Here is a 26106-nt window from a genome sequence, read left to right as displayed (position 1 = left end):
AAAGACAACTGATAAGCCCCTTCCCGAACCAACATGTTGCATGCAACAAGTCGGAGTGGACCGATCCAAAGACAGTCTTCAGTCTTCGCGTTTACTGCAGCACTGCAGATTGTTTCGCGAGGTCGCCCCGTACGGTTGTCCCCATCGGTCTGTGCTCGCAACTCCAGTCGGTCTCCCGGAGACATCGTAATCTCCTCGAGCTGTGCGCGCAGTGAATTGTGCTGGTGCTGACAGTGTAACGCTTGATAGAATAATAAATAATAAGAGTAAGAGGGGGAGATCCACGGAGAAATGTGGCCAAGCTGCCATAAATAAAGTGCGGATTTCAAACGAGACGATAAATCTATACCCGAAACGGGCACGCAATCGAGGGAATTCGAATCCAGCCTGCAGTTCGTTTGGATAGGTTCAGGTTCCGCTGAGAGCGGTAAGTACGCAATTACCTTGGCACCGGGAAGGGTCACTTCGCCGGCGATTTATGTGTGTGCCGGCTGTGGCCCGGGGTCTTGGGTGTTTAGGTGTTGGCGTTCCCGCTGGGCGCCCTCGGTTTCCATTCTCCCAGCCTCGTTCACGTTGTGCTCATCCCCCTCAGATGACAAATGAACATGTTGCCGTGCCATCATCAGCGGTCCTCAGAGCTTTTCTTCGACTGAATTGAAATATCCACGGGGAGGGGGGATAAATGTATCTCAAGGAAGGGGCATCCTCGGCAGCTTGCATGATTTGAGTAGCAGCTTTTGTCATTCCCAAAAAGATAAGGGGCACGAGAGGCAGTGGCACATAAAAGGCAGCTCTTAGTTGCGAGACATCGATTCCTTCGTGTCGTCGCTTTTTGTCCATTTAAAAGGCGAAGAATGTGAGGGGGTCTCTTAAATGTATGTGCGGAATGGTCAGTCAAGGTTCTTTCTTTTTAAAAAATTATATAAAATCCCGTTTATATTAAAACAATTTTTTGAAGTGTTGGGAATACATGTATTCTGATTGTTAAGCTCTTAAGTGAAGGATCTTTTTTAATATATTTTAGAATATATATAAAATACTGTTAATACTTAAACTTTTGTCTGAATCGTTGGGGATAATGTATTTTAATTAATAGTGCTTTATAAAGTCCCTTGGAAAGGGAACTACAGACCTAAAGCCTTTAAATGTCTTTATTTCCCTTCCCCATTTAAGGCCTTAAAGAATTAAATAGCCCTAAACCAATAAACCAGTAAAACCTCTCAATTCCTGACAGCTTTCATTAGAACCTCGGGAAGCCCTCGATAAATAAGCTACCGCAGTGAAATTTACTCGTTAGTTTCCTTTAGTGGATTGCGTGTCTGGGATAGCACGAGATTCGCTGGAACCACCTGTGGTGCGAAAGTGCTGGGTCTCTGGGCCCGCGAACAGTTGCGAAAACAATTTAATTTCTGCGCCTGCAAAGGGTTAATTTTAACCCATTCCGATAAGCTAGAGGGCACTGGAGATGCCTTTTCCTGGGAAGATTAATGGTCCCCAGTTTGATGGAAAACTTTTTCTAGCACGCACTTTAAACTAATTCAGAATGTTCTACAGGAATAGTGTTATATCAGCCCAGGGGCCTTTATTCTTTGGTTATTGTGCAGCCAACGTGGGCAACAACTTAATTACGGCTATTAACACGCATTAGGAACATCCCTTGAAAACTTAGCTTAAAATATGTGGATGTTTTTATTATAAGCTACCATAGGAAAGGATAGAGCATATTAAATAGAGCATATCTCTAATAATAATAATAATTTCGATATTCAAATATTATAATATATAACTCTTATTAAGAATCAAAATCTCTAAGACAAAATATTTCCTAGATATATGTATACCAAAAGATATCTTTATTAAACGATATCTTAAATATTTTAAAATATATAAGTATATATATATATATACATAGGCATACATTTTGTGATAGAAATAGGACCCATGTATCAAAGTAAGTAAACCCAATCCGAGATATACTTTCCCGAAAAGGTTTTTGATAGATCATTTAGCATTGTATGGCATGGGATTCACTATAAGACCACCATCCCACTCGCACCATTCTCAGGCTGTCAGGGCCCTCCAGCCCCGCCCTGGAAAGACCTTATCGCGAGTGTTGCGGTGGGGCAACGCATTTCATTTCACCCATCCCATCCCATCCCATCCCAGCATTGTGCCTCGCGTATTGCAAATCGTCGTCTGCCGATGGACTGATGGGAATACGAATGCATCAATGTCAGCCGGACAGACGACACTTTTACATCTGTCACTCGGGCGGAATGGCTCCTCCGCCTCGTCCCCACATATCCGTACCCCCCACCCCTATTTCATAAGTATTTTGTGAAGTTTCTCTTAAAAGTATTTCGCCGAGGAGAGAGACACACGTTTTTGTTTCACATCCGTTTCGACTGATTTTGATCAGATGCAATTCAATTTACAATTCACTTTCTTCGCAGACAATGCGATGCAGCAAATACTGCATGTACGAGTGCGAGTACAGCGTTCCACTTGGCTGACAGGCGGTGTTAGACGTCCGGTTTTTCATCATCCTCCGGCGTCGTCAACCCATCCGCTTGCTGTATCATAAACATTTATGCCAATCTTTTGTCTTTATAAGCACACAAAGGGTATTTTAAATCGGTAGATCGCTTGCTGTTCAGAGAAATCCAGGTTATATATAACCAATAAGCTAATGGTTAACTATAGATAAAATGTGTAAGTAATCGGATTACCATTACTTAGAAAACGCATTTACATGTTTTTGAAAGGGTAATGTTGAGTTCTAATAATATATAGGATAAGAAGATGGAGGATTGTCAGTACCAAAAATATGAACAAGATTAACAAGTTCACATTACATATCTAGCACAAAAGCCTATAATATAATAGGATCCTTATAAAGTAGTATAATACTTTAAATTTAAATAGCCTTAAAGAAACTCTTTAAACCATTATTATTACCAATTCTATGGTGATATGCTATAATATCCTTAAAAATAGTCCTTATTGAATAGTGTAAAAATTTAAATTGACATAACTAACTTAAAAGAAAACCAATAAAACTTTTAAGATCACCGTTTCTGAGGTGAGATTATAGGATCTCTAAAAATAATAGTTATTACGTGGTGTGAAAACTTATATAAAGTTATAAGTTATAAACCTAAACGGAACCCATCAAACATATTATGATCATAATTTCTCAAGTGATATTGTAAGACCCCTATAGATAGTTATTAAATAGCGTGGATACTTAAATTGATATTCATAGCCTAAATAAAACCCATCAAAACCATAATGATCGCCATTTCTAAGGTGATCCCAGCTTCGATTCGAATCCTCGGTATGGTTTTTTCCGTTTTCGCTGGCTGTCGCGGTGGGGTTGCCGCCAAAAACCAGTTCCCTGGCTCCCTGTCCTCGGCGATCGCTTGAGGTATTTGTTTGGCACGACATTTGCTTCTTGGCCGGCCCGATGTTGTGTTGCTGGCCCGTCTGAGTGGCAGCCGCCCGCCTCCGACTTAGCCATGGTGGCGATTCTGGTGACGATGGCTATGACGTCGTCTCTGCTGCTCCATCCAGTCCAGGCGCATCCCTCCCGTCCGATCCCCTCCAGTGGCGGAGTCACTTCATGTCGTCACGCAAACTTTAATTCGTTCATTAATTCAGCCGGCAAACGGTTAGCCGGTTCGGTGGGCGTGGAGGTAGCTGGAAGTGTTAATTAGTTGTTAGTGTCTCCGCCTGGCCGGCGAGGATATATATTTAATGAGCGCCTTGGGAACCCCAATGTCAATCGTGAGTGCCTCTGCTTAGTGGCCAGCCAACTGCTTATTAATCTATCCAGATAAGAGCAGATATTCTACAAAGTAGCAAATGGATTTGGCAGCTCAAGATTTGTCAACTAGGGGTACGGAACGCTAGGATCTTGAAATGAGGAATTAGTCTTAAGGCAATATATCTATTAATATAAAGGGGAATAATTAGTTTTAGGATTGAAAAAAATGGTCTTGAGTGTATTTTATCAAAATAGGATTAGTTTAAAAGGCATTAAATTGATTTAGAAGAATAAATAAATAATTTTTATAGATAGATAGATGGTTGCCCTACCATATTTGGCTTAGTATTTCCTCTGACCTGCTACATTTCAGAATCGATACCTTTTCCAGCATTTGGATCGGATATTTTTAGCCGCGGCTCCTGCCAGTTGATTTCCATAATTGTGTAAATTGCCTGGTGTGTCGAATCAGCATTTCCACTTTTGAGAAATTCCTGTTGTCTGCGAGAAGAAACAGTCACAAATTAGTGGCCCAGGAACTGAGCTCGGCGAGCCGGAGCCCAGTCGCAGAACCCTTGCGAATAAATTCCAACAGGCAATTTTGACCCTGCTCCGCCGATCGACTGCGAGATGCGCAGGTGATGCGAGGTGAGGTCCAATCTCGGGATTGGGCCCCGGAGCGGACCTCCTCCTCCGCCGGGTTCCCCTGCATCCTCAGCTGTTGTGGGTGTGCAGCTGTGTGTGCTGTCAACCATCCACCACTGATCCACACTGCCCATGCGGAAGTACTCCCAACCAAGGGTGTGCAATTGCTTCGGCCATTGCCATAGTCATAGCTCTCTGGCACAGCCAAGGCAATTGCGATTGCATTTTCTTTATCGCATCCTGCACAAATTACAAAAATATTTCACGTTCCTCGGGCTTTGGCCAACTTACCACGGATATATATGGATGTGGGGCCGAGCTGGAAAGGCTGGGGCCTTCGTGGGTCACTTGCCCATCGAACGTGTCCACATTTGTTTGGCCTCAAGGCCCCATTGAGGAATTCCCAGTCCCTGCCCCGATCCTCGTGCTCTTTGACTTGCCGCGTGGGAGAGATAGATAAATATGTGCTTTGCAATGGGAGATTTACCCATGGCAGGTTACTTACTCAATCGCAAGTCTTAGAAACTTGGCCTTTGTCTTTGGCATTAAGCCAGAATAGCTTAGCACAGAAGATCTAGAAAATTAAGGAGCAGTAGATAAAATACTTAGTATCATCAATCTAGGAAGTGAATATAACAAATTTTTACTCAGAATTGGTTAAACTCTTGGTTAACCCGTTTTTGCACGCGCTCATTAAAAATCAATGGCCGCGGGGAAAATCATAATGGCACAAAAATTGGAGTAGCCAGTTTGCTGAAGTAATTGCTGGAAAGCAGGTTACATCAAATTGGGTCGGGATTAGTTAGCCAGCGACGATATGGGGGTGGATTTTATAATTTTCACCAAGCCTGACCCAATTAAAAATCAAGTTGTGTAAGAAAAATGATTAATAGGAGTTTGTAATGCAATGCAAGAGCAGTTCTTTACGGTGGGCTTTAAAAAATCTTATCAAAAATGGAAACATATAAAAAAATGTAGTGATTTAGATACGTATCTATTGATTATAATAAGTGCTTTAATGATACAGGTACCCTATAAACGATATCTCTGGAAATAAATTTCTTTTTTGGAAAATATTAAGACTGATTATTAAAATTTTGTTGGAACAGCGTTAAAATAATAATTTTTAAGATTAAATATTGCATTGCTCCTTCAATTCCATTCAGATCTCACAGATAACTGACAAACCCCCTAATTAGTATTAAAAATCCTTTCATAAAGATTCCGCTCATTGGCTTGTTTACCTTAGCCAGTAAAACAGCTAGGTTCCAAGATCAGGGGATTACGAGAGGTCACGCTGGAGCCGGGCGATCGTTCTTCCACTCGCAGCGACGCCAACTGACTGATGATGGCCTATGCAACAGCAGAGTTTTGCAATTCATAAATATTAACAGTGGGGATCGAGCACTCCCTCTGGCTTAAAAACCAGAGGAGTCCGGCTCGGCAGCCGTCTAATTGTTTGCCTCCATTTACTGGCGATCGGTATCGATATCCCTGCATTGCCAATGCCAATGCCAACGTGCAGCGCCGTCGCAATGGTGAGGACAAGTTTTTGTGGGCCAACCACGAACGTGGTCTTGGCCAGGGCCTTAGCGGGCTACACGTGCTGGCATCCACATCCACTTGCATCACGATGCGACTCGATATTGCGTAACCTGCACGCGACAAGAAATTTAACGCAGTGGGGATAGATCGATGGGGGCACAGTGGAGGTTAGGGAGATAGGGTTTCAAGGAGGGTTCTCTAAAAAATAAAAAGTTTGTAAGATACAAAGTTTTTATTAGGCTATTCTAAACAAAAAAAATAACACATATTTGTAATCAGTTCTATAAAAAATCCGTTAAATCTAAACTTATTGAAATAATACCAGAGAAGTGAGAAGTACCCTGAAAAACTTCTCAGAAATTTGATTATAGACCTATATATATCATATTTATATTATTTATTAATATTCAAAAATCTTAATATAAAAAGGGGAAAATTTGTAGTCACTAATGAATCCGAATTTCGCAGAAAGAAACTGAGAATATTGAAACATAACCTCATTTTCGAACATGTCAATTTTTTTAAGTCAAAATCTCTTAACTTACTGAAATACTTATAAAAATCGTTAAAAACTGTGAACATAGAAACACAAATTTATGTTCATATTATTTAAAAAAAATAATATTAAAAAATAATTAAAAAACGATTACCTATTTCCTTGGCCACTACTGTAAGTGGACTTAGATCTTTTATGGAGCGATCGTCGTGCTTCAAATTGGCATTCTTGCAGTTGGATCTAAAGCTGGAGCGATGTGCCTTGTTGGGGCCTAATGCAATTAAGATTCGATTAAAAGTTTTCACACACCTCAGGATGGGATGGCAGGTGAGCCTGGTGCTCGAGTGGGATGGCGAATGCAGCGGGACTCCCACATAAATTAGCACGTTACGTGCTGTTGAGTGTGCTGCCGCTTTGCGCTTTCCGGTTCCTCATCCGTTTCCGCTTCTGGGTCTCGGGTGCCAAGTACTTTCCATTTTCCACCTGGTCTTCCCCGGGGCTCCGGTCCCCTGTTCCTGTCCCCAATGAAACCCAATCCGCGCCCTCGGCTCCTGGGCTCGTTCGTGACCGAAGCCCCAACTTCGCTGGCTGCTGGTTCTTTGTTTATGGCTGTGAAATTCGTAAATTGAATCTTGCACAGGTTGAAGACTGTCTTCCCGCCCCTTTCCACCATCATCACAGCCTCTCGCGCAGCCTGAGCTATGCACACGTAATTATCCTTAAAGCCAGAAACGTGACGATATTTGCAATTTTCATGCATTTAAGTTCCGTTGAAAATGTTCGACGGGAATGCGAATATTAATGTCGAATGCGAACTCAAAGCGGAGTCGAAATTCGCATACAAAGTTGGGGATCCGCGGGATAAAACTCTGGTTTTCTTGTGCTTTTACTGGAAGAACATTTTAATTGTATCCCCAAGCGGAAGCTGGGGATACTCGCTGTTGAAAGCTTAATCAATTTAATTGGATTGATCTCATTAACAAGGTTATTGAAATATTTTGCGACCATTACCTTATTTAAATTAAATTATATATTTTGATATTTTTACTTATATTACTTTCAATTTAAAGCTTTATTTTATGAAATTTATAAAACCAGTAGGAAGTCAATAGCTCGAACACCCATCTTCAAGTTACAGAAACTTTTAGTTAGGGAACTATGGCTAAAGATTCTTTTAGTTTTCCTTATAGGAAAGTTTAAGTTAAGGAAATTTTACTTAAGGAAATTCTACATAACTTAAAAAAGCTATTCCATCCATTGGAGCATGAATAACAAACATTTTTAACAACCATCTATCAAGTAAAAAATAAGGCATTAAGTTTTAGTCAAAAAACTAAAGTTGAGAAAGTTAACCTAATGGAACTTTAAACTATTCGTTAAAAAGGTTAAACAAAAACCTTTAAAAATCTTGAATTAAATGAAGAAACTTACATGAAATCATAAAAATATTAATCTTCATAGAAAATGATTATTAATGCCTCAAATCCGCTTAGTCCCCAGTGAGAGATGTTCAAGTTCTTTAGTACAATACAAGGACGCGGACAATTGGGTAGAACAACGGGCAGAACCAACGCGATTACCAAATCAACAAGGGCAACTGCCACACGGCTACAAGCTGAACTCATTGAGTTTCGACTGCCTTCGTCTGTCGACTCGATTCGCAAAAATATTTCTCAATGTCTAACCCGAGGCCATGGCCATGGAGTCGTCCGGATCTCCGGAGGTAGAGACCGTCCAGACCCTGGCCACCACCACCTATTAATCAAAATCTCTTGATGTACACAAATCCGTGCACTGCGAGAAAAAGCTGCGCCGACGAAATTTGGCCATTTGGGTCTAAGCAATTGGGCGGCAAGAAGCTTTCTTGGAGTGTGGCCGGGTTCGAGGCCAGCATCCGCAGCCCCACCACGTTGATGGACGACCAAGACGCCAGGGCTGCGACTTCAACATTGTCTCTCCGGCGAAAACTCCATCTCTCTGGCCTACACAGATCCACAAAGTTGGAGTTTGTGTTTAGAGAAAGATATTATTGAGCAATAGAAAAAATTATTACTTCTTTTGCCTGTTTTCTTAACCATAGCTTAAATTTCAAGTAAAAATTGAAATAAATATTGTAGTATATAATGGTGTATTATGTAGATAAAATATGATAGTAGTGTTAAACTATTTTATTAAAGTACTTTGACCAATTCGAAGCCCCCTCTTTATGAAATATAATAATAAAAATATAATTATTCGTGGCTTTTACTCAAACAAAAATTTGTAATTTCGTCTTAAAATCGTCTTTGATGGAAAGATTGTTCTTTAATAAAGTCTGAAAACACCCTGACCAAACCTTGCTGGCCAGTGTAATTTTCTGTGGAGCTTGGCGGGGGCGCTGTCCGACCCTTGGCAGGGATCCAGGGACTCAGGGATCTCTGGGAGTGGGGAGGAGCACGCGGTAAATCACAAAAGCGAGCCACGATACCACGATGCGATACCAGCTGTTGTTACTGGGGGCTCCGACTAATCCCAGCCAAGGAGTTGGTGCCCTTGGCTCTTTATTAAATTAAGTTAAATCATGTAATTTCCATGTAGCGAGTCAAAAGTGCACCTCTTATGCGCTGACCGATTCGGGGGAGGAGTTCGAGCTCTAGAACCGAGAGAAGGGCCCGATCCTAGACCTATAATCATCTGCAGGCCTGGGAAATTGCTCAGTCGATGCCTTCAAATTGATTGTAAATGTTTGCCCAGGCGGTCCTTAATTATATCTGAAAAGTCGAACTTTGGTGGATATCTGTATGAAAGTAACCTTCTAAAATCACCTACTGGTATTTTGATTTACTCAATAAAATACTTTTTTAACAAAAAAGTTGTATGTTTATATTGTATTCTAAATATTTCTGGAAAATATACTTTATTTTACAAAAAATATTCTTAAATATATTATTCCTTTATTAATAAAGGTTTGGTCTTTATGCTTTTATATTATTAAATGAAAATATCTTGTAGATATTGAGTATTTTAAGGATACCATCATAATATCTATCTTTGGTTCTCTGTGGTGACCATCTATAGGTAACTATACCAGTAGGCTCTTGGTATCTGTGCCTTGGAGATCCCTATCCCAACGGTGAACCACTTCCCACTCGCGGTGAATGCAGCTGGAAGAAACATTTCTATCTGTCCAAAGTATAGCTCACTTATTAATTCATACCTCAGCTGTACGAATGCTGATTTGTTGAACTGGCAGCGAATGCAAATTGCCACGAGGCCCCCCGCATGAGAATGCGCTGCAAAGGGTCTGGAGAACTTTCTGGCGACCCACAGCAGCGTTTGTCTTGCACTTTGCAGATTGCAGTGGAAATGGTATATCGTACTCGTAGTTAGAATAAATAAATTTCCGTCGCAGGCCCAGGTAGCTTGGGTAGCCCAACTAGCCGAGGTATTCCAGCGAACGGGTCTGGAGCTCCTCCTCCATCTGCATCTCCCGAGCACAGATCCAGAGCCACTCCATCTCCCTCCCCGGCCTGCATATTTATGAGATTTATTTTATTTTATGCGATGTCGCTACCTGATACCGATACGGATGCCCCAGCCCCTCCTGCTGTCCGTGCGCATTTATTAGATGACATATTTTATTCATTCCCAAAGGACGGCACCGGGCGATTAGCCATGTTTAGATAGCCAAATTGTTCCGGATGGCATGGCCGCCGTTTCGTTTCCGCTGGCTAAGCCGATTTATGGCCCAACATTTCCCTGGCCGTGTAATCTGTCAGCCGCCCGAGATAGTCTTCGTGGCCAAGTGGAGCCAATCAGCAGCAATAAATTGACAAAATCAAAGTACTAGATTGTTGGTCCGGTGGGAATGGCCCTTCCCAGCCAGCCCCTTCTCCTGGCCACAGCCTCTTCTCACATATTGCGTAATAAACCAGAAGTTGATCAGATATCAGCGAGTCCAGACAGACTTTTACAGAGAGAGAAAATGATCCTGGTCTTATAAATATTATTATTTATATAGGTGAGGAAATTACTAAGAGCTATTTATCATTATAATACCTCTAACTGAAACCCTTTTTCTTACTTTTTTATAGGTAATTAACAAAAATATTGACTAATATCAGATCTTAAAAATCTTTTTTTAATACAACATCTGAATCTTAACATATAATTAAACAATATGTTAGATAAATTTAATTATTTAATTAAAATACATCAAATTCTGATTGTCTAGCCGATTTCGCTGACGTGTTATATTCCTGTTCCCAATATCTATAGATGTTTCATCAACACAGATTGTGATGTTATGAATAGATCTTAGACATTATAATACATCAAATTCTGATTTTCTGGCCGATTTCGCTGACGTTCTTTCCTTCCTGTTCCCTTCCTGCTGGTCAAACGCCGCCGCCCGCTGTGTTGACATTGAAAAATGCCGACGCCAGCGGCCCGGTCTCCGATTTCTGCTGCCGGCCGCTGATGGCGGCCACATGTTCCTCCACACACGTCCAACACTTTATGACAATCATTTGAGTTAATTGCCAGCGGGCTGGCTCTTTGGAGGACCACACGGGCAAGCTGGCGGCGTGTGGCGTAAGTACTGCGTCTCATTTGGCCAGGCCACTCATCTGTTTAGCCGCGCTTGCAACATGTTGCATGGAGTCGAGGGATCTCCATCTCCATCGCCAAGTGGAGTGCCCCGCCCCCAGATGAGATCCATTCCCATCCCCATGCGATCTCTGAGCTGGGCAGTAAAAGGCATTAGCGTCCGTGTCTGTCACCTTCGTCATGGTCACGCTAATCGTGGTAATCGGCTGCGCCAATAAACCGACAGGTTTATGGACCTGCAGACGCGGAAGCCATCCCAACCCACTCCTGCTCCTCCTGCGTGTCCTCCTGCGCCCAGATACCCAGACGCATGCGCACTTGATTTAAAAGCAATTAAAATGCGAATTGATGTCGCGATTGATTTCAGCATTTGCCGGCAGCACATGCTAAAAGCAGGCCAATCTGGCTAAATCGACTTTCGCCAGACAGCATAGTTTCATTTCAATAGGATTTATGATTAATTTGCCAAACACTCTCTTCAGACTTTTAAATTAACACCGATTAACTTCCATTGTTCATTTTTGATGATTTGATGATACTAGCTTTGAAGATCTTAACAAATATTTTTTTTCATTAGGTACTCCCCCAAATTGGCTTAATCGACTTTCACCGAAGGGTTTAATTTGTTAGGTAGTTTTAAAGACATCTTAAAATTTATGAAAAATGTTATTAGTTTAAAAAGACAAACTGGAAGGCTAGATACAGTTGTTGTAGCTCATGAAAGTTTTATTGGTTTTTTTTTTATTTTAATTTAGTACTAATAATGGGGATAAAGAATTTAAGTAATTTTTACATTTTTTGTTATTTATATATTCACTATTTTTTTTTGCACAAAAAATTATCAAACTAAATAGTTTAAAACGTAATTTAAAAGGGTGCCTAAATTGATTGTAATTTCCTTTCCTTCCAGCTGTTGTCCCTTTGATGGGTCACTCAGGATGAGGCTGCTATGTTGCTGCCGGACCAGACGTACGCCGACTACGACGTGGGCCGCCACCAGCTGCTGACCTACCACAAGAGCAGGGGTCGCGGCCTGAAGGCCAAGGGGCAGCGCTCCAAGAGCTCCGATGCCAGCAGCAGCAGCTACGAGCGAACGGCGGACTTCTTCGAGAACATACCGGACTTCCTGGGGGATTCCCTGCCAACATTCCTCTACAGTCCGCAAGAGCAGCAGACTAGACTGCGACAGGGTCAGGATCGGGATCAGGATCGGGATCAGGATCGGGATCAGGATCGGGATCAGGATCGGGATCAGGATCAAGATGAGGACGAGGATGGGTTGCCGGCGGAGGATCAGGAGAGCGAGAGCACCAGTCAGAGCGACAACTGCGAGGACGACGATGTCCTGCGGCTGTGCGAGGACTTCCTGTGCCGCCACCGCATGCGACCCGACTTCTTCTGCCAATACCACAAGGCAGTCAGGTGAGCTTCTTTTATTTTATTTATTTAAGTATTATTTTTTTCAAAGCCAGTTTAAATCAGTTCAAGTACTATTACTTATCTTTATTTATAAATTAAGTACTAGACTATTCTGTATCAAAACGCAGCAAGCCTATGACCAAAGTGGTGGTCATCATAAAATTATATTGTTGTTATTAGACAAGATAATATTATAGCGTTTTTGATAAGTTTCAGTACTGTAACATTCTTAAACAATTTACTTATTTCTAGATAAGTCAACGTACTGTATTATTTTTAATGCAAGATAATATAATCTATAATATTATATAATTTAACTTTGTTTATTAAACATAAAGTAAGATGTATATCAAACTTATTTTTAGTTCTGCGACGCCATCACCAAAGCAAAGGAAAACCTCAACCCCTGTTGAGGAGCCCATATCCGCATCCCCGCCAGGAAAAGCCAAAACGGAGGTAAAGGACTTCAAGGCAAATGCCGTGGTGGAGAGGTTTTCCAAGTTCTCGGCCATTTATACACTGCCCGTGCCCAAGAGGAAAAAGACGTGCAATAAGACCGCGGGAAATATAACAGGTAAGCATCGTTTGATTAGAGCTAACAAAATTAACTAACAATTATTAATTTATACTCATAAAATATAAAAATATATTTATATAACACACTTATTTTTTATAAGGAAGCCCCCATATATAGTGTGGTATGGGTTCTTAAGCTGGGATAACTAAAATATTACGTAAAAATCGCTGTCACTCATAAACATTTCTCACCATGGGCATGTGTTATGTGCTTCTGACCGAATTCATGGGTCTGCGTTTCCTGTAACATTAGAATGATCCACACCCCTTTTTTATCAGACACCCCTTTGTTTTATACACTTTAATGGGCAATTGACATGCCACAGCTTTGCCATTTTGCTCCCTATAAATATGAATGATGGACTTAGATCGGTTTAGTTCGGTAAAATGCCACGTTGGCTTCAAGGTTTTCTGATCCTGGCGGTCTCGGGGGTAAATAGAGAATAACCAGCCTTTGGTTTTCACTGATCTGCACCTTGGACTTACAGTGTTGGGGAAAGAGCTTAGAGGCCCGCATGGAATCGTTTAGTTGTCCCAAAGGTGAGGAGGAAACGCTCTTCAGTTGTGAGACTCGACTTATTGGAAGGGACCGACTGTTGAATGGAACGTTTACACCCCATGTCGACCTCGATGAGAGCTTTGAAGTTTGGATAAATACACTGCAGTTTAAGAATGGAGACTGGGTGCAAGGAAACATCAAGTTGCGCCTCAAGGCCTGCGAGTTTTTCACCAAGTTCTTTGGTATATATTTCCTAACGATGATCAAGGACACAAACATTCCGCCTGTCGAAGAGATGTGCCCTTTTAAAAAGGGTGTTTACTATATAAGGAACGGCAAGATGGAACCGGAGAACTGGCCAACATTGTTTTATCATGGCCTAAACAAATTCAATATTGATTTTGTAAGGGATGGCAAAATGACAGGTGGCTTTAGGATTGTTCTCGACATTTCAGAAGCAGCAAGATAAACATAAAAACCGGAAGGAATTAAAAGTGAATTTAATAGTTTGAAGTTTAATAAATATCAACAGTTTGGTTTAAAAATAATAATTTGTTGTTTAATCATTAACTTTTTACAGGGAAACCATAAAATGATTTTAAAAAACATGTTTTTATGATTTACACCACAAACTTTGCCAAAAAGACAACTATTTTCCAACGGAATATGAATTTTACTCAAAAATGATGTCCAATTTAATATTTTATTATTAAGATGCCAAAACTCGTTTGTTTTAAATTCAAAATTGAAACTGAAGCCCGATATCTTCTTCAAGTATCGATTGCCAGTGTACGTTCGATAGACTTTCAAGCAGTGCACAGAAATAAAGCAGTCGTCAAAAGATGTATGGCAAATGTAGATAAGCGAGTACGTAAAGTGGATGTAGAAAAGGCATCGTTACATTTAAAAATAAATTTAACTTTGATTTTTTACGTTAGAATAGTAAACTTAAAACTTTTGTTTGTGATATTTTCACATAATCTATAACCACTGGGATAATATTCAATGCAAACACATTTGTCTAGCAATTTGCATTTTCACTGCAGTATTTTGGTCCCTGGGCTGTGGGAATTGCGAAATGCAAAACGCGGCAAGACAACAAACAATCGTCACTAATTAACACGCGACCAGCAAAACGAGATGTTCGGCGGGTGGGGTTGTAGGTGGCGGCGGGGGTGGGGGCTCCAACACTTGACCTCATATTTGAACAACTGCACGAGTACGCATCGCATCTCGGAAGGCAGAGCCTTTACCTGTTAGAAAAGTTACCCTACCTGCGGAGCGGGAGAGCTCTCCGCCAGAATGGTGTAGGATGGGAAAGAGAGCGGCCCGATCTTAGGGAGCCACTGCGACGAAACGGAGGCGATCAGTCTGCGGCTGGAGTTTGAATCGCTCGCATCGGGTGCTCGCGTTGGACCCGTGTTACCTGTATACCTGCCCCCCTCGCTGGGTCGCTGGCCAAACGATCCCGAAGTGAAACGGGCGCTGAAAAGCCCAATTAAAGTTCATAATTAATCGGCGAAGAGGTCAGGCGGCTGCTGGCGGAGCGCTGAAAGTGCCAGCGAATCAATCCGTGAAAAGAAAACCCCGTCTCCCTGACTGCCAGCCAGCAGTATACCACATAATACTGGTGTACCTTCGAGGTATCTAAGCGCACATCTACGCTGGGTACCAGTGTGCCTGGAGTTAAAGTTGGAAACTCGTTTTTCAAAACCAAAACGACGAAAACGAAGAAAAAAGTCTGCACAAAACGAGAAAATAAGCGCGGTCGCGGGTAGAAAAAGTAAAGCACAATAATACAAGAAAAGCAAAAGCAGATCCAGAACCAAAAGCAAAAGCAAGCTCGAACTCGAACCCAAACCCAAACCGAAAACCTGACCGTCAGGCTCCCTGCGATTTGGCTTGGTTTTCGGCCGCCGCTCGCCCTTCTGCATTCTTTTCGCTTGTTTACTTATTTTTCGTGTGCTGTGCGGTTGCTTCACTTGTTGCAGCTGCACATATCTCAGCCTCTCTCTCCGAGCACCGCATACACACGTAGATATTCGGACGCGGATTCGGATTCGGATTCGGGTTCGGTCTGTATGGCATAGATAGAGATACGGTGCGCTGCCTGCCCGAGGAGCCTGTGCGGAAAACGAAAAACGAAAGACGAATACGAGTACGAGTACGAAAACCTGTTCCTCTCCTCCGGCCATCTGCGAGTGTATCGGCGGCATAGGTACACCCATACGTATAGGTGAGAGCCTGTATACGGAATTATTCAAATAAGAAAATCGCCGTCTTCGCCGTCACCGCCGCCGTCGCCTTCGCCTTTGGTCGCCGTCGTGGCCACACAAATGTTCAACAACGATGGCCACATTGGGCCTGTCCAAAGTCTTTATACTGGATAAATATTTCACCGAATTGCAAAAATTTTGGGAGACGGAGAAGAAGCTGCAGGGTGAGTTGGAGTCTATCCTTGCGATCAAGCAAATACTTTAGTCAGGGGAGTACTGAGTTCGTTGCTTAAGTCTTTTGTTTTATTGTAAAGAAAAATAAAATATAAGTTCTTTTACTTCAGTGGAACGTTGAACTCTATATATTTCAATAGAATTAAATTGAAATCATCCTGAAAACCATCTATAGGATTATTTCAAGTTCGTTGCCTAAGTCTTTCGTTTAGTTATGTTGGAAGTATCCGTATCCTGCCAAAATGTTTTGCCAAAGCTATACAATCCCTAAGACGTCTTCAAATTAAGCAACAGATTGGTTTGTTTCATAATTTAAAATTACAGAAGACATTCCACACTTTTATGTACTATAAACAATTTTTCAATTTATTTCAAGTTTGTTGCCTAAGTCTTTTGATTGGCTTCACTTAAAGTAATCACAGTTGCGAAGCTTTTATCATATTTAGTTTTCTATAGCAGACGTCCGGGTATTCCAGAAGGAATAAACATAATGGTGTACCATAAATCTTTACCTGGTCTTCAAGTTTGTTTCCTAAGTCTTTTGATTGACTAAAGAATATTTTCATTCCGTCACCGCAAACTAATAGTTTTTATAGAGTTATATTTTAATTCGAGCAATTCTTAACATATTTATCTGTACTTAAACAAACCTAAATATTAAGGGTATGGATTTGTTTTTATCTTGAAAACTGTCTTAACAAATTATGGAATTATGAATCTCAGTTCTACAATGAGAGCACTTTCGAGCCTTTTTATTTCAACTAAACTGTTATTGAACATGATTTAATAGCACAAATATTAATCATAATTATGTTACCTAAGCTCCGTTCCACACATTTTCATTGACCTTAATGATCAGGCATTTGCTTCCTTTCTGGACCGACTGTCCAAAGTGTCAGTTGATTGGTTCTCGATCTACTTGTCGTTACCATCTTTGGCTGCTGGCTTGTGTTTTTCAATCAACCTCCATGAGCATTCGCCGTCGATCGCATTCATATTCATAATCATCGGCAATAACTACAAACCGAATCCGCTTATATGGCCGTAGATAGCTGGTTGTATGGGTGTCGCCTGCCTCTCGACTTGCAACATTTCATTTGTGCGACGCGACTGTTCCTCCGCTCCAGCCGGCTCCCCAAGTCAGATATCTTGAGGCTGACGACCAGTTTGGGCCAACTCTGTTACTCGGATTCCGAGAAATTTTCTCCCCATCTCCACAACATGCAAAAAACCCCCTCCTTAAGTCGTAAACCGACCAGGAAAAGCCAATAAAGATAATTACCAACCTATTAAAAATATTCCAAACTCAATTTAATGTGGCTTGCCATTGTGAAGATATCACCAGTTAATCGGTAGACCCAAGCAAATGCCTCATTTGTCGTTCGCCGAATTGGAAAAGGTCTAAAAGCCTCAACACATTCGCTCGACTTCGATGGCAGGCTTTTCTGTACCTTTTTCTGTGGCTTTTGTCTTACTATATATTTCTCGAGTGCAACTTTGGGCCACAGAAAAGACAGAAAAAAAAGAGCTACACCAAAACTGGTTTCCTCTGTCAGAGGTAAAGTCATCAATGATATTGTATTTTGTTTTTTGTCGACTCTGATTTTACTATAAGCTCCGCTCCGACTCTCTGTTTTGGTCCAAAGGTATACACAAATACCTTGGCTGGCCGTACTCCTCTCCAAAGTTTTCCTCGTTTTTCATTAGCTAATTAATTGGATTTCCAGCTTGGCGTGTAAAAACGAGTAGACAGGTTTTCTCGAAGGCATTAGCTTAATAAAATCTCGTTAGTTGGCCAGGGTTTTCGGTGGCGTCGGGGCTGTAACAATGACCTCTCGGCCCTGTTTTGAAAGTCTTTATAAATCAGTGGGCCTCATAAGCTGTTCGTCTGCTCTTCCCATTGATCTTCTGTTCTAGATGTACGCGATTCTTTGAAACTTTGCCTCCACCTGCCGCCGAAATTGTGTTTCATCTTTGCGCTTTCGGTGCCTCTATTTTTCTCCAACTCCGGCGAAATTGGTTCATTAACATTTTATGCAAATGCCCGCCATCCATATCTATTAAGTGACTTTTGCCGCTCCACCGGCACAAGCCCATCCGAGCGATTCGCGTGCACGAATGCCTGTTGGCCTAGGCGAAATTAATCGGCGTGAATCGATTTTCGTTGTATTGAGCTGTTAATTGGAACCGAACAAATTCCTTTTCGCCATAATGAAGATTTCCATTTGGTCAGCTGGTGGAGTGTTTATAAAGGGGACCTTAACTTGCCATTCAATAAATGTTGTTTAAGAAAATCGATAGTTAAATAAAATTAGTTTTTAAATTGAAAGTAGTTTTGCCAAACTATTACAAATTATACTATTTATATACCAAAAGGGGCTTCTATTAATCTTCTTCTTAAATATTTAATAATTAATAATTTATTTTAAAATTAAAAATAGTTTTGCTAAAATGAAACTAATTTTTCTAATCGTATTCCAAACATTGCTTATATGAATGTAAATACGTCTTTAACTTCAACAAAAATAGTTTTTATCTCATTGCGCAATAAACTTTTTAAGGTATATAAACCAATAAAAATAATTTTAAATAAATAAAAAATAAAAAATAATGTTAAAAAAAAAGACTTTTAAGCGTCTCCCCGACGGGGAATTGAACCCCGGTCTCCCGCGTGACAGGCGGGGATACTAACCACTATACTATCGAGGACGGTGAACGACGCTGACCAAAAGTTCTATTTCCGATTTTCTGTTTTTCCTTTAATCTCGAAATAAACATTTCTCCAGATGGCGCCAGATTTGCTAGCGCCACCTATCTCTACTGGAAGTGACGTCATTGACCATAAAATATATTTTTAAGAAGAACAAACTACAGATTTACATGTTTTCCAAATAATCTTTGTACCATGACTATCTCATTAAACCACTTTCTAATTTATCACACACTCCCAGAGTTACTTATCGTTTAATTAATATTTGAAACGTATTACACTTAGAATTATTTTACTCTTTAACTGAAACCACACCGTGTTGACAATGAGAAACGAGCCCATCCCTGAGGTGGACATGAGGACGGTGGCCCAAAATGCCGAGGTGCAGCGCAAAGGCATTCTGGGGTTCGCGCCCCGGGTCGGAATGGTGATCGTGGACTACGACGACCTGGACAGGATCGACAACTTCTATCTGGAGAGCCAGAAGTACCGGGACTATTTTAGGGATCCGCACAACATGCTGCACAAGCCGCCGCGCTTCCGTCAGCATCAGGGAAAGTGCGGCATCAAACTGGACCACAGTGTTTACCATTTGACCCAGCCGATCCTGTGGGTCGAGGAGCGACAACCACTGGTCTATCCGCTTTCCAAAGACACCGCCATGAGGCTGGGCATGCCCATCACTCCCATGATCAGAGGGCGCCATGACAAGTCCTCATCCGTCTCCTTCCTTCGTTAGATCAAAGGGTTCCAGGAGTTTGCGGGAGAGCTTAGGTCCTTTGCGAGGACAGCGGTCCATTCCAGTGAAGGCACCTGGTGGACCCAAAGGCATTCGCAATGGATCTAAGCTCATCTGCCAACGAACTATGGGATGTGGGGGTCAATAAAATTATTCTGTATACCTTTGTGGGTCTAATAAAGACATTTGTGAAAAATAGTCTGTTTAAAATTTTCTTAAATGCTCGGTTCTTAAGTAGTGTATTACATTTAATGTTTAATTATTATAGTAAAGTTTACAAAGCTAAGGTAAAAGTGTGGGGTATTATTTATATTCAAAGTACAATTTTATCATTTATACTCGCAAAATAAAATATTTTAAAATGTATATCAATCTATCCTTCAGATGCATCTTCATCCAATGAGGCAGTGCATCTGCAGCAGCGTCTCAAGAGCCTGAGCACAGAGCTGGTCACCCTGCGAAATCGACTGCATGTGGGCCAAGGACCGGGTCAGAATCCCAATCAGAGCCAGGCTAATGGCTCCCCAGGCGGGGCCACCTCTGGTCCCAAGGCCAACAGCTTTGACCTGAACGTCTCCAGTCCCAATCTCAACCTGAGTTCCAGCGGGGCACATCTTTCCGCCAGCGCAGTGCAACAGCACACCAATGGACACCACACGGCAACGAAGGTGGGTTGCTCAAAGTAATCCTATCTAGACTATAAGATACATCAAAATCTACCTTAAGTAATGTAAATAAATAAATATATTTATTTTTCCACCCTTTGCTTAGAGCCACAACTTCAGCCATACGCTGCCGGCGAATTCGGGCTCTGGCGGAGGAGCAGGTGCAGCGGTGGTCTCGGCGAGGAACACCTCGATTCCGCACCCACTTCCGCACCAGCTGGGCGAGAAGTCGGGCCTGTCGCACCATCAGAGCGGCAGCGGACATGGCCAGTCCAGCGGGACACTGCCGCACATGGGCAGCCTGGGAAACATCCTGGGGCATGGTTCCCACTCGCACGCGCACTCGCACTCCCTTGCCCCGGCCAACAGCAACGCCAACACGCTGCCCATGCGCTCCTCCAACTCGGGGCACCTGGGCACCAATGGCGGAGGAGGCGGAGTAGGACCAGGAGGAGGTGGCGCTGGTGGGGGGCACCATCTCAGCCACGCCCACAGCCAGCAAATGCCATTCATCCCGCAGTCGAAGCACGCCAATCCCTGCCAGAGTGTGAAGACCCTGCCCTTCGGCTTCGGATTCGCCGGGGGTCAGCAGAAGCTGCAGCAGCAGCAGCAGCAGCAGGTGGCCAAGTCCCTGCCCAAGGACATGCAGGACCTGATCCACCTGTCGGGACCCCTCACCGAACACGCCGTGATGAGGACCCTGCAGGCCAGATTCACCGAGCAGCGGTACTTTGTGAGTATTAGCGGGAAACGCCTCTTCCAACCACCTCGGCAGACGCCGGAGATTCTGATCTGCCACCAGAAACCAGTCCCGGAGACGGGTCTCCAGCAATTACTGTGATAGTTTGTCATTAAAACCCAGCTACGTTTGCACTCGGCCGCAGATTAACTGCTAATTTCGACAATTACGCGGCGGAAGGCAAAGGAAGTCGATCTGGTCTAGCCTTGGGGGATGGGTTGGGGATGGGAATGGGTAGCAGAATGGCTAGCTGAATGGCAACCGGAGCTGCGGATGAAGTGTGAGCATTCTGATATGGCCAGGTGGGGCTTAGATCGTGTTTTACACATTTTTCCAGACAGTGTTTACCCACCGAATAGCCCAGAGATAGTTGTTTATTTGCTACGGATAGTTAAAAATGTATTTATTTAGTTTTTTTAAGCTATTCTGGTTTTAGAGGCGATTTTAATTAGTTTTTTGCTCTTCAAAATAATACCATATTATTATGATATCACTCTATCATTAATCCTTTGGTAAAAAAAATGATCTTATATCCAGAACAAACTTTTCTTTAAATACTATATATTTTTCCTCATTTTAAAGTCATAAATAAAAAAATTATTTCGTGTATAACTATCCCTTTAAATTACTGTTTGACCTTGTTCATAAAGTGTCATTCCCTTAGTTCTTCCCCGAATTTATCCAAAGACCTCCTCCAAAGCTGTTGACTCATCTCGCTAACTAATGGGCTGACGTTAATCTTCCTCCATGTTTTTCAGACGAATGTGGGTCCGATCTTGCTGTCCATCAATCCGTACCTGGACGTGGGCAACCCGCTGACCCTCACCTCCACCCGCGCCCTGCCGCTGGCCCCGCAGCTGCAGAAGATCGTCCAGGAGGCAGTGCGTCAGCAGAGCGAGACGGGCTACCCGCAGGCCATCATCCTGTCGGGCACCTCGGGCGCCGGCAAGACGGCCAATGCCATGCTGATGCTCCGCCAGCTCTTCGCCATCGCCGGCGGAGGTCCGGAGACGGATGCCTTTAAGCACCTGGCCGCCGCCTTTACGGTCCTTAGATCGCTGGGCTCGGCCAAGACCACCACCAACTCGGAGTCCAGTCGCATTGGCCAGTTCATCGAGGTGCAGGTAACGGACGGAGCTCTGTACCGCACCAAGATCCACTGCTACTTCCTGGACCAGACGCGGGTCATCCGCCCGCTGCCCAAGGAGAAGAACTACCACATCTTCTACCAGCTGCTGGCGGGTCTCAGCCGGGAGGAGCGCCAGAAGCTGCATCTGGAGGGCTACTCGCCGGCCAATCTGCGGTATTTGCGTGGGGACACCGGCCAGAACGAGCAGGAGGATGCGGGGAGGTTCCAGGCCTGGAAGACCTGCCTGGGCATCCTGGGCATCCCGTTCCTGGACGTGGTCCGCGTCCTGGCCGCCGTCCTGCTGCTGGGAAATGTTCAGTTCATCGACGGTGGGGTAAGTAGGGGGTGTTTATTACGGGTTGCTTATAGGGGAAGTCTTTTCAAGTCACTAAAAAGTTATTAAACAAATAATGTAGATGTGTAGAATTGTATATGTATCTCTTATTTCTTCGCTTTTATTTTTGTATTTATACCAGAGCGTACATAACTAAATTTATTTATATATTTAATCTTTTTTAATTGCGTAAAGTATTTCGTTAAAAATAGAAACCATCTTCCATCATATAAAGAGCCATCTATATCTCATATTAACTTGCTGCCGCCACCTAGTGGTCACTTTGGCTTCAGCTTAAGTTTGTTGTTAGCCAACACGTTGGGCGATGCTAGTTTGGTGTTTTGGTTAGAGTGCTGGCTCTCGAATCCGTCCGCGCGGGTTCGAATCCACCTCTGGCCTCCTCACTACTATTTCTCGTGCTGATGGTAAAGGTAATTTACGACTGAAAATATAATGTTTGAGAACTTATACTGAGCGAGAAATATTTTTGTAAAATATTTAAAGTGCTTATAATAATATAAGTAAGCATTTTTGTATTTTTTCCATCAACAATTTGTTTTAAAACAAAATTTGTATACAGGTTCTAATAGATAGATAATATTTTATCCAAACCAATTTAAATCTAAAGTACGGACTTCTATTCCCTTTACAGGGCCTCGAGGTGGACGTAAAGGGCGAGACGGAGCTGAACTCGGTGGCCAGCCTGCTGGGCGTTCCGCCGGCGGTGCTCTTCCGCGGCCTGACCACCCGGACGCACAACGTCCGCGGCCAGCTGGTGAAGTCCGTGTGCGGCGATGGCGACGCCAACATGACGCGCGACTGCCTGGCCAAGGCGCTCTACTGCCGCACAGTGGCCACCATTGTGCGTCGGGCCAACAGCCTGAAGCGCCTGGGCTCCACGCTGGGCACCCTCAGCTCGGACTCCAATGAATCGGTGCACAACCAGGCGGATGCCGCCTCGCAGCATGCCTCCACAATCGGGGGCGGCAATGCGGGCTCCAAGTCGATGGCGGCCCTGAACAATGCAGTGCGACATGCCACCGATGGCTTCATCGGCATCCTGGACATGTTCGGCTTCGAGGAGCCCTCGCCGCATGCCCACCTGGAGCACCTGTGCATCAACCTGTGCGCGGAGACCATGCAGCACTTCTACAACACGCACATCTTCAAGTCATCGGTGGAGTCGTGCCGCGACGAGGGCATCGTGTGCGACACCGAGGTGGACTACGTGGACAATGTGCCCTGCATCGACCTGATATCCTCGCTGCGCACCGGGCTGCTCAGCATGCTGGACGCCGAGTGCTCGGTGCGGGGCACGGCGGAGAGCTATGTGGCCAAGCTGAAGGTGCAGCATCGCTGCTCCACCCGCCTGGAGACGAAACCCACCGCCGAGCCGCACGATCCGCGCATGTTTCTCATCCGTCACTTTGCCGGCAGGGTGGAGTACGACACCACCGACTTCCTGGACACGAACAGGGATGTGGTGCCCGACGATCTGGTGGCCGTCTTCTACAAGCACACCTGCAACTTTGGCTTCGCCACCCATCTCTTTGGCTCCGAGCTGAAGGCTCTGTATGCCCAGCAGCAGGCTCCAAGGGGCCTCAGCTTCCGCATCTCGCCCACCTCGCACTCGGACCTGCTGAACGGGGACGAGCCGGTGTCCACGCTGACCCAGGACTTCCACACCAGGCTGGACAATCTGCTGAGGACCTTGGTGCATGCCAGGCCGCACTTTGTGCGCTGCATCCGCAGCAATGGAAACGAGGCAGCTGGAAGCTTCGATCGGGCCACTGTGGTGCGCCAGATCAGATCGCTGCAGGTCCTGGAGACAGTCAACCTGATGGCCAGTGGGTTTCCGCATCGCATGCGCTTCAAGCAGTTCAACGCCCGCTACCGCATGCTGGCTCCCTTCCGCCTGTTGCGGCGCAGCGAGGACAAGGCTCTGGAGGATTGCCAGCTGATCCTGCAGTACGCCATGGAGCTGCCGCCGGTGCTGGATGGCTCCGTCACCCTGGCCTGGGCCCCCGGCAAGCGGCACGTCTTCCTCAGCGAGGGCATCCGCCAGCACCTGGAGCACTTGCGCACGGAGATTCGGCACAAGAGCGCCACCCTGATGCAGGCCACCTGGCGGGGCTGGTGGTGGCGCAAGAAGGTGGGCACTGGGGCGCTCAAGCGCGCGAGGGCCCAAGTTCACCATCCACCGCAGTCGGGCGCTGCTCCTCTGCCGGTGACCAAGGGCACACAGAACACCAGTGCCCAGAACAAGGCCGCCTCCTCCACCATGGCGGCCCTGGCCGCCGTGGCAGCTGCTGCTCCCAGCTCAGGTGAGACTCCTCTTTGGTTAGTTTGCATCTCAAATCTAAACCCTTAAGTTTCTTTCCACAGTTCCACGTCTTTCGGCCAAGTCAACCAACCTGGGCATTGGCGGCACAGTGGCCAGACCCAGACCACAACCCATCGCTGGCACTCCTCCGCCGGATCCGCAGGAGAAGTGCGACCAGAAGATCATACAGCAGACCTGTAACCTCTTTGGACTGGATTTGGTAGGTCAAAATTAATGTTTCTGTTAAATATACATTTTTTAATCCACAAATATATCTATTTTGCAGGAACGCCCCCCGCCTGTGCCACCCTCTCGAGCCTACACGATCTCCGGGAACTCGAAGCTGGGCTATCCACAGAGCCGGGTCATGAAGATGACCTTCCCGGAGGAGAGCCAGTCGGACGCTCAGCAGCTGAAGAAGGGCGAGGTGGTGACCGTGATGGGGGCCTCCTCCGGTCGGGGTCACCTTCTCGTGGAGCACAAGGGCCAGAGCTTCCATGTGCCCTTCCAGTACATGGAGCTAATCACATCGGAGTCTCCTGTGGGAACCAACCTGCCTCCGATTCCGACTGGCCAGCCCAATGGTGTAAAAATTTGAAAACGGATTTGGTTTTTTATGGGAATTTAATATCTTTTGATGACCTATCCGCTCATAGACTGTAAATATTCGCCTTGATAGATGTTATAAGAACCATCATATTATTTGTAAGAAACGCATGCAAACTGAGGTGCTCATTGGCCCCGGACTAACGTAGTATTATTATTGTTGCGTTATAAATAAACGCCGATCGATAGGTTGTAGCTTCAAATACATACCCACAAGTGCCAATCAATTAAGTTCTTCCAATTATATGATAAGTATTTTACATGTTACTGAGATTACTTTACTCGCCGTTAAGGGATAAATACCCTAAGTATTTAAGTGAGTTTTTACAAACCACTCGAACTTACATATATTTGCATTCATCTAAGATTTGTGTATTTTCTTCGACTAAGGTTCATCACAACATTCAAATAAACGAAGCATGCATTTACAAATTTTCAAATATTTTGTTTTTTTCGGTAAGGGACTAAATGTTCTCCCAAATATGTTACAAAGCCATAGTAATATATGGTGTTGTGTAGCACTTGGGAGTTAATTAATGATATGTATACTTTATAAGGGCTGAAATGTCTTTTTGTCCAGGTGTGAAAAATCTCACCAATCTTTTTAAAGTCATGGTTTTAATATAGTTCAAGGAAATTAAAAAAAAAGAACTTTAACTAGGAAAAAAACAAAAAAAAATTCTAAAAAAATAGTATAAACCAACCCACCATCCTAAAATATTCTTATCTATTTCTACTACTATATTTAGTACAAAGGTTACAAAGAGACATGGTTCGAAAATAATCCAGGGGAACTGTTAAAAAATAGCCTTTGCTACAAAAATAGTTTTATAGCACATTTAAAATCAGCTCTTGTCAAGAAATATTATTTTTTATTT

At 43.8% G+C, this 26106-nt stretch overlaps 3 protein-coding genes and 1 non-coding gene across 5 annotated transcripts; 3 read left to right on the top strand and 1 right to left on the bottom strand.

Annotated features, from left to right (window-relative positions):
• Positions 1-182: 182 nt before the first annotated feature.
• LOC108036119 (unconventional myosin-IXb) lies at positions 183-25668 on the top strand. 2 transcript variants are annotated; one of them, XM_050885036.1, is made up of 9 exons: positions 183-427; positions 11950-12461; positions 12824-13032; positions 19817-20100; positions 20204-20830; positions 21595-22299; positions 22952-24623; positions 24685-24842; positions 24909-25668. In XM_050885036.1, the coding sequence occupies exons 2-9, from the start codon at positions 11989-11991 to the stop codon at positions 25218-25220; spliced, it is 4440 nt and encodes a 1479-aa protein (XP_050740993.1). In that variant the 5' UTR covers positions 183-427; positions 11950-11988; the 3' UTR covers positions 25221-25668. The 2 variants fall into 2 exon arrangements, with proteins under 2 accessions (XP_050740993.1, XP_016967592.1); XM_017112103.2 differs by lacking the exons at positions 183-427; positions 11950-12461; positions 12824-13032 and adding an exon at positions 14916-15973.
• Positions 13422-14009, top strand: LOC108036041 (uncharacterized). Its single transcript, XM_017111983.2, has 2 exons — positions 13422-13466; positions 13523-14009. Exons 1-2 carry the CDS (start codon positions 13422-13424, stop codon positions 14000-14002), a joined length of 525 nt encoding a protein of 174 aa, XP_016967472.1. The 3' UTR covers positions 14003-14009.
• On the bottom strand, positions 18621-18692 carry Trnad-guc (transfer RNA aspartic acid (anticodon GUC)). Its single transcript has one exon. It is a non-coding gene; the product is annotated as a tRNA-Asp (tRNA).
• Positions 18928-19640, top strand: LOC108036120 (uncharacterized). The gene has a single exon (XM_017112105.3). The coding sequence runs from the start codon at positions 19019-19021 to the stop codon at positions 19430-19432; it is 414 nt and encodes a 137-aa protein (XP_016967594.1). The 5' UTR covers positions 18928-19018; the 3' UTR covers positions 19433-19640.
• Positions 25669-26106: the final 438 nt, after the last annotated feature.

This window comes from Drosophila biarmipes, chromosome 2L, assembly GCF_025231255.1.
Source record: "Drosophila biarmipes strain raj3 chromosome 2L, RU_DBia_V1.1, whole genome shotgun sequence".
Classification (NCBI taxonomy): domain Eukaryota; kingdom Metazoa; phylum Arthropoda; class Insecta; order Diptera; family Drosophilidae; genus Drosophila; species Drosophila biarmipes.
Note: the sequence above shows the minus strand (reverse complement) of the source record. Positions and strands in the feature narration are given on the sequence as shown.